The sequence below is a fragment of the Ursus americanus genome, chromosome 17 (genome assembly GCF_024610735.1).
Source record: "Ursus americanus isolate L20-20 chromosome 17, mUrsAme1.1.p, whole genome shotgun sequence".
NCBI lineage: Eukaryota > Metazoa > Chordata > Mammalia > Carnivora > Ursidae > Ursus > Ursus americanus.
The window spans coordinates 57391484-57400819 of NC_142143.1; the positions used below are offsets into that span (position 1 = coordinate 57391484).

Here is a 9336-nt window from a genome sequence, read left to right on the forward strand (position 1 = left end):
TGGCCAACAGCGGCATGCTCAACTTCACTGTTCATCAGGGAAATGCAAACCAGAATCACAATGATATATTACCTCACACCAGTGAGATTGGCTATCATCCAAAAAGGCAAAAGTAACAACTATTTGTGAGGATATAGAGAAAATGGAACTCTTGTCCGCTGTTGGTAGAAATGTTAATTTGTCCAGCCACTTTGGAAAACAGTATGCAGGTTCCTCAAAAAATTAAACATAGAACTACCATAAGATTAAAAAATTCTACTTTGGGTATTTATCTGTAGAAAACAAAAACACCAATTTGAAGAGACATACACTGCACCCCTGTGTTCATTGCAGCATAATTTACAACAGCTAAGATATGGAAGCAACCTATGTGTTCACTGATAGATGAATGGATAAACCAGATAGGATATAGATAATGTATACAATGATATATTATTTATAATATATATTATATACACATTTTAATACATATTTTACATAATTTAATAAAATATATTTATATGATTATATATATATTACATAAATAATATCTATAATGGAATATCACCCAGCCATAAAAAAGAATGCAATCTTGCCATTTAATGGGACAACATGAATGAATCTAGAGGGTATTAGACTCCATGAAATAAGAAAGAAGAGGACAAATACCATACGATTTCACTTATATGTGGAATCTAAAAAACAAAACAAATGAACAAAAAAACAAAACAGGGGTGCCCGGGTGGCGCAGTCAGTTGAGTGACTCTTGGTTTCAGCTCAGATCATGATCTCAGGATCGCAAGATCAAGGCCTACATTGTGCTCCATGCTCAGCACAGAGTCTGCTTGAGGCTGTCTCTCCCTCTCTTTCTGCCTCTGCCCCCTGTGCTCTCTCTCTAAAATAAATAAATCTTAAAAAACAAAACAGAAACAGACTCATAGATAGAGGAAACTATTGGTTTCCAGAGGAGCTAGGGGTTGGGTGGCAGGTGAAATAGGTGAAGGACATTAAGAGGTACAAATTTCCAGTGATAAAATAAATCATGGGGATGTAATGTACAACACAGGGAATATAGCTAAAAATATTGTAATTATTTTGTACAGTGCCAGATGGTAGCTAGACTTATTGTGGGGAACATTTTGTATATATAAAAATATCGAATCAATGTAATACATACCTAAAAATAATAGAATATTGTACGTCAATTATACTTCACTAAAAAAAATAAATAACATGTTTTCTAGATTCCCTTTCAGACTAACAAACTTTGTTTCTTATTCCTAGTTTGCTGAGAATGTTTAATAATGAGTGAGATTTATAGTTTATAAAATGCTTTTTCCTGCATTATTGAGATGATCATATTTTTCCCTTCTTTCTAGTAATGTGGTGGATTGCATTTATTGATTTTCAATCCTTAAACCAACGTAGAATTTCTGTAATAAACCTCACTTTATAGTTACACTTATCCTTTTCTAACACTCTAACTTGATAATTCATATTTAAGGATTTTTATGATTATTATGGCAAAAATCAACCTGTAACTTAACTTGTTGCAAAACTGTTTCCAATTTTGGCATGAAAGTTATACTGCCCCCATAATGAAGCTGAGAATTATTCTTCCTTTTGCTCTTCTCTGAATTGGTTTACATAAAATTAGTATAATTTTTTCTGTAAATATTTGGAACAATTTACAATGAAGCCATTTTGCCCTGAATTACTTTGAAATATTTTTATATTTTCCTTTTCTTTCTGTCTTGTTTTTTTTTTCAGTTGTGTTTTTAACATAAATTAAAATGCTTATTTTATGTAAACTATTTTATTGACCCAATGCTCTTTATGATGTACTTTATTATTCTTTTAATATTTGTTCCATGTATTGATGTTCCTGTTTCTCATTTGGATAATTTCACTTTGGATAATTTCCCATTTTTTTCTCTTTAGCTTCTTCTTGATTATACCTACAAGTTTACCTTTCTAAAAAAAATCATTTTGTAGTTGCATTTATTTTTTATCTTATATATATTCTCTGTATAACTGACTTCTACTTTTAATATTCTTCTATCTATTTTGTTTTAGCTTGTTCTTCTTGTAGTCTCTTAAAATGAACCCTTACGTCGCTGGTTTTTCAACATATTAAATTTTCTAAATTCTATATTTAAGTAGAAATTTCCCTCTAAACAATGCTTTTGCTATATTGCACACATTTTGATATGTTATATATTATTGTAAGATGAAAGAAAAGTTACCATTACAACCCACATCTCAAAAAATTTCTAGAGCATAAGCTATAGTTTTTTTTCTAAGTGCACAAGACTAATCCAAGGAAATAATATGGAAATGAAAAGCAGTAGTGAATTCCCAAACCAATATTTATTGTGTAAATACAGTAGATTGATGTGAAAACTATATATGGTAATATGCAGAATTATGTTTATTGTGAAAAGAAAATATATCTTTACATGAATTTAAAAAACTATCTTTATATGAATCTATATATGACCCATCTTAGGAAGTGCTGTAAATGGAAGATGGAAAAAATATTTTTACTTTTTTAAATATTCATATAAATATTCGTATTATGTTCATATGTTTCCTTAAAACATTAAAAAGAATTAGTTGCTTTGAGTTTTCTAATATTTTCTTATTTTATCCTTTTAATGATTGAGAAAAAATGATTAATGCAAGAGTTGTGATCTTTCAGCTTCCATATATTTTAGGGAAGAAAGGCAGGAAACGCAGCCTCCTTCCTGACCATCTGGCTCTTTACTGTTGCATCTTCACCTAAGCCTGTTGCTATTGCTGGTCTTTGTGTCTCTAAGGACACTGCCCCCACTGCTGCATCTTTTAGGATTTTTGCCCAGATTCATCACAAAGGCTAATTAGAGATGTTTGAACCTGGGTCACCAAGGACTTAGTTGTTTATTATTTAGTTTGAAGTTTAGCAAATAAATCAAATATAAATCTTAATAGTGTAAAAGCCTCTTATCCTTTCCAGAGAAGTCGTAACAGTGACTTCAAAACAAGAGGGGAAATATTTTAACTATATTTTACTTTCCACCACAAGAGAGCTGGAAAATATTTCCTAGGCATAAAGAGCACCAAAATTCTTGGTCTGAAAATCTCAGTGTGTTGAAGATGAAAAATACAAGGAGTCCTAGGGTCTCCCAGAGCATCAGTCAGGGTAAGTACAGTCATAAACTGAGAACCAAGTAAATCCCACACAAACCTTTGCTAATAAGATTCTCTTCATCAAATTAGCTTTGAGGCTTCATTGTTACATAATCAACTGAAGCTAAAATTAACTCTCAAAAGAGTCCGCACAGAGGTCATTTCATTTACTTTCATCTTTGGCAAATCTTCATGTCAATTTTTCTCAGAAAAGCAAATTTGACATGAGTTACCAAGATCAGATGTAAATAATATTTGAATTATTATATGAAGACACACAGATCTTTCTGAGAGGTATTTTTTGAATGCTACTTTTTATCGTTTACATAAAGATAATGTGGAGTTATATGCGGTAAGAAGTTATCTCTGCCACACTCTCATTTTTCTCTTTATAAAGAGAAGATACATATTACATTAAAATCACTGATAAAACAACTTATGTAATATTGGCAAAGTTAGCTATCCTAGATCTTTTTTAAAATATAAAATTCTTTGGGGGGGCCTGGGTGGCACAGTCATTAAGCTTGGCTCAGAGCATGATCCCAGCGTTATGGGATCGAGCCCCACATCAGGCTCCTCTGCTAGGAGCCTGCTTCTTCCTCTCCTACTCCGCCTGCTTGTGTTCCCTCTCTCGCTGGCTATCTCTGTCAAATAAATAAATAAAATCTTTAAAAAAATAAAATAAAGTATAAAATTCTTTGAAAGATGAAAACTATTTTCTTAAAACTTGTCTCTTAAAAACAGCATTAATGAATGGAATAAATGAAAAATATTTTGGAACAAGGGCCACACTAGAGGGCACAGGAAAGAGCATGTTACCACATAAAGCTCTAGGAGCCACTGGAGTGAGGAATAACGGATTGAGGAAGTTAGGCAGGCTGAAAAGAGTATCTTTCCACTTCATTAAAATTCCCTATTGTAGTTATTATGGTGTGCCCCTTTAGTTCCTAAGAATGTCGAACTTCTTCAAAAAAAATCATTGTCATCTCTCCTGTCCAATGAAGGTGACAGTAAACCTAGGGGTTTAATCGTAGTAACTGGGCATACAGCGAGAGATGATCCTGCCCTCATCTCTGGAGAAACTGAATATTTTATGGAACAAATGAGAGCCATTCAAAACACAACCTAATTGATTTTTGCTAGGAAATTGAAAAGCATATTGCCTTCTATTCATGTATAAAAGAGACATTCAAATCCTGGAGATACCAGTCCAAAACTAAAAAAGTTTTTGAGTATGTTAGTAACACTAAGTGTGGTAGCTGAGGAGAAACTATAGAACAACTATTAAGCCAATGCAAAAATTACAGAGTTCTTAAACTTCAGTTTTAAAATAAGAAAATATGCATTAAAGACACATAAATGGAAATTTAAGAGGGAAAAAATCTTTTTCTGCAGAAGACAAGAATGAAAGTTTTAAATGTAAACTGAACAGATGCATATTTCATGGTGTAAATTGTGTGAATTCACACCCAATGGCACTGGCCTTTATAAAATATGTGTCAATAATCTTGAAAAAAGGCCACATGATACACTGTAGTAATTTCGGCATGGATATAATTAAAGTTGCACAGTGAGTTGAAGGAAACCATGATAGGAAGGAAGTTTATAGATGATACCTGGGTAAATGTATACAAAAGGTCTAAACGAATATCTTTTTTTCTTGATTTCATTTGCAGGAATTATTATAAATGCATGCAATAAATGTTCATAAAGAGCTGCCTTTTGCAGACATTTGAACATTTGTATAAAACAAAGATTCACAAAAGGGTGTTGAAAATTGATTCAAAATTTTTAGTATATTCATAAAGTTATTTCCATATAGGTAAGTTTTTGAAATAATAAGAATTTATAAAAATAAAGAGGAATTTTAAAACTGGAATTACACAAATACAGTGGATTGAAATTAAATAGAATTAAATTAAGTATATTTTATTATAGAAATGTAAAAATATAATATATTTTAAGATAAAAGCATGTGAAAACTATTATTCAAATACGTAAATTCTTTGACCTTCAGTTTGAATATCTTACTGACAGATTCTTCAAGAAAGCAAAACAACTACCAAGAAAAATATAACTCTTTAACTGTTTGACAGCTAAAGCAAGTCAGAGATGCCAGTCAATAGGTCAGCCAGCATGAAAGGTAAAACCATTCATGCATATCATGAAACTATCCCCCTTTTTGTTACTACCTTTCATGCTGACTGAACTATTAATGTTAAATACTGGGACATATAAAATTTTAATAATTAAAATTAGTGTCAAAGCAATTTCTCTTTTTAAAGATTTATTTATTTGAGAGAGGGAGAGAGCACAGGGGAGGGGCAGAGGGAGAGGGAGAGAGAGAATCTCAAGCAGACTTCTCAGAGTGCGGAGCCTGACGTGGGGCTTGATCCGATGACCCCAAGATCAGACCTGAGCTGAAACCAAGAGTCAGACGCTTAACTGACTGCACCACCACCAGAAAGCAGTTTCAAGATGAAACCCAAATAGGACAGAAGATAGTTTTGAATATGCAAGCAAATGAATAAGATATATATGTTGTTATACAATGTGTTACCATTGACTATAAGTCTAGGATTGATAGTTGTAGAGCTATCCCAGTAAAAAAGACAACAGTCCCTGATTTCAACAACCTTACTTTCTCACTGAAAGTGCTAAGATAGAAAACAATTATTTGTTTTGAGAGCACAAATAAGGACCAGTCAATACACAGAGTTTAGGAGACTTCTCAGAAGTGATGCTCTAAGTAAAAATCACAAGTAAGTCCTTGTACCGGGAAGGAAAGACGGAGTGTGGAAGGACAGACAGAGAGAGATGCGGGGGTAGTTTTGGAGCCCGGGAAGGAAAGACGGAGTGTGGAAGGACAGACAGAGAGATGCGGGGGTAGTTTTGGAGCCCGGGAAGGAAAGACGGAGTGTGGAAGGACCAAGAGAGAGAGAGAGAGAGAGAGAGAGATGCGGGGGTAGTTTTGGAGACTGGGAAGGAAAGACGGAGTGTGGAAGGACCGAGAGAGAGAGAGAGAGAGATGCGGGGGTAGTTTTGGAGCCCGGGAAGGAAAGACGGAGTGCGGAAGGACAGACAGAGAGAGAGATGCGGGGGTAGTTTTGGAGACTGGGAAGGAAAGACGGAGTGTGGAAGGACAGACAGAGAGACAGATGCGGGGGTAGTTTTGGAGCCCGGGAAGGAAAGACGGAGTGTGGAAGGACCGAGAGAGAGAGAGAGAGAGAGAGAGAGAGATGCGGGGGTAGTTTTGGAGCCCGGGAAGGAAAGACGGAGTGTGGAAGGACCGAGAGAGAGAGATGCGGGGGTAGTTTTGAAGACCGGGAAGGAAAGACAGAGTGTGGAAGGACAGAGAGAGAGACAGATGCGGGGGTAGTTTTGGAGCCCGGGAAGGAAAGACGGAGTGTGGAAGGACAGACAGAGAGAGAGATGCGGGGGTAGTTTTGGAGACTGGGAAGGAAAGACAGAGTGTGGAAGGACCGAGAGAGAGAGAGAGAGAGAGATGCGGGGGTAGTTTTGGAGCCCGGGAAGGAAAGACGGAGTGCGGAAGGACAGACAGAGAGAGAGATGCGGGGGTAGTTTTGGAGCCCGGGAAGGAAAGACGGAGTGTGGAAGGACCGAGAGAGAGACAGATGCGGGGGTAGTTTTGGAGACTGGGAAGTAAAGACGGAGTGTGGAAGGACTGAGAGAGAGAGAGAGAGAGAGAGATGCGGGGGAGGGGGGATTTTTTTTTTCAGATTGATTATCAATGTAAACTGCTTACAACAAGACTTATCACATGGTAAATTCTCAGTAAATATAATCTATTCCTCTAATTATAAGAAATGTGGAATAGAAAGAAGATATGACTTAAACAGAGCATAAATCCCACTTCCGATTTTGTGGTTTTGAGTTCATGTCTCACGAATTATCTGTAAGAGTCCAGATAATACTAGCTGACATATATGAACATGTACTATGCATCAGATTTTATTATAAATGTATTACCTACCTCGTCTAATCATTTTAGCTGTATATGGTAGATACTCTTATTATCTCCATTTTATAGATTAAAAAACTGAAGGCCTGAGAAGTGGGGAAACTTGCCTGCGGTCATACAGACGTGAGCAGGAAAGCCAGGTATTGCATGATGGAGATCTCACTAGAGAAGGTGTGTTCTTAATCAGCATGATGCTTCCACTACAGCTTAGAGTGAGAGAGTATAGACAGGTGTGTGGAGAGTATTTTTAGTAGTTTTAATTTGATTTTGAACTTAATAATAATGAGGTAATACAGTGCTTTCCATACTTAAGTAAACAGGCTGAAATATGTGGGTTTTTTTCCAGCTGGGTGTCTTTGGTCCCAACATTTCTTCATATGTAACAGATAAGTTGTGCATTAAAATACTCTCTGTATCATGTATCCAGTGGACACGGAGTGTAAATTACATACTACCAGAGAAACGTAAGGAGAGTCGGGATCCAACAATGTGGAGGTTGCATGATAAAACACGAAACAAAACATAAACACACGCTTGGTCATTGTGGCATGATGCGAAATACAAGTCACAGATGGGTCAGCAGCCCCTGATGGAGCCCAGATCAGCTGTGATATATTTACATTTTATCATGACCAAATCTTCAAGAAAAGACATAAAACAAATTAAGTTGAGATAATCGCTTTTGAAATAAAGAAGAAATGTTAGATATAAGAAGAAATCATAATTTTGTTGAATCACACACCACAACATAGGTCATATCTAATCACACGAGAAAATCCATTCTTGCGTATAGATTAAAACTGTGAAAGAATAGAGGAAAATGAGATGGTAGAACAATTTTTTTAAATATGTTTAAAAATTACAAAACTGCTCAAAGAGTAAAATAAAATAAACAATTGAGTAGCCAGAGTACTGGCAGTATCGATCACTAATTGATAGAAGAACCTCATGTTCATATGCATGCTATCTCCGGTAGTCATTGTTCATTCCCACCTAGATTTGACACCACTCTATTCAAATAAATATCTCTACATTTTATGTGAAACTGAATAAAATTCAGTAGTCAGTGATGAAAAACCACACAGTAACAACCTTCATCTTACTGGGACTGACAGAGGACCCTCAACTTCAGATTCCAGTTTTTATATTTCTATTTCTCACTTACATGTTCAGTATAACTGGGAATCTAACCATCATATCCCTCACTTTAGTTGACTCTCACCTTAAAACACCAATGTACTTTTTCCTACAAAATTTTGCTTTTTTAGAAGTTTCATTTACATCTGCATGTATCCCTAGATATTTGTACAACATAGCAACAGGTGACAGGTCAATTACTTATAATATTTGTGTTATTCAAGTGTTTTTTATCGACGTCTTTGGAGTAACAGAATTTTTTCTCTTGGCTATAATGTCCTATGACCGCTATGTGGCCATCTGCAAACCACTGCATTACGTGACCATCATGAACAACAGAGTCTGCAAGAGGCTTGTCCTCTGCTGTTGGATGGCTGGCATGTCGATCATATTCCCACCACTTACTCTATTCCTAAATCTGAAATTCTGTGATTCAAATGTCATTGACTATTTTTTCTGTGATGCATCACCAATCTTGAAGATTTCATGCTCAGACACATGGCTCATAGAGCAGTTGGTTATTGTCTGTGCTGTGCTGACCTTCATTCTGACCCTCGCGTGTGTTCTTCTATCTTACATTCACATTATCAAGACCATTCTACAATTCCCCTCTGCCCAACAAAGGAAAAGAGCCTTTTCTACTTGTTCCTCTCACATGATTGTTGTTTCCATCACCTATGGAAGTTGTATCTTCATCTATGTCAAACCTTCAGCAAAGGAATCAGTGACTATTAATAAGGGCGTGGCAGTGCTAATGTCATCCATAGCTCCCATGTTGAACCCATTCATTTACACTCTGAGAAACAAACAAGTGAGACAAGCCTTCAGTGAGTCCTTCAAAAAAATTGTATTGGTCTCAAAAAAGTAAGAGAATGCTCAAGTCCAGAAATAAAATAACAAGCTAAGCGTAAACCATTAAGCTCTAAATCTGTTTGTCTCTTTTTAATCTGATCTCTATTTAGGTTAACTTTCTCAAACATTTATTGCATCCGGAATGAATACCCTTCACCACATGAGTTCACTCCTTTAACCTCCCACCCTGCAAACAAACCCAAAATCCCAATCAGAGG

General features: G+C 35.7%; 1 protein-coding gene across 1 annotated transcript; it reads left to right on the plus strand.

Annotated features, from left to right (window-relative positions):
- Positions 1-2438: 2438 nt before the first annotated feature.
- LOC123787934 (olfactory receptor 6C2-like) lies at positions 2439-9134 on the plus strand. The gene is made up of 2 exons (XM_087869120.1): positions 2439-2482; positions 8171-9134. Exon 2 carries the CDS (start codon positions 8199-8201, stop codon positions 9132-9134), a length of 936 nt encoding a protein of 311 aa, XP_087725246.1. The 5' UTR covers positions 2439-2482; positions 8171-8198.
- The last annotated feature ends 202 nt before the right edge of the window (positions 9135-9336 follow it).

Bases quoted from the DNA above. Each gene is read 5' to 3' on its own strand.
- LOC123787934 (XM_087869120.1), top strand. From the start codon at position 8,199: ATGAAAAACCACACAGTAACAACCTTCATCTTACTGGGACTGACAGAG.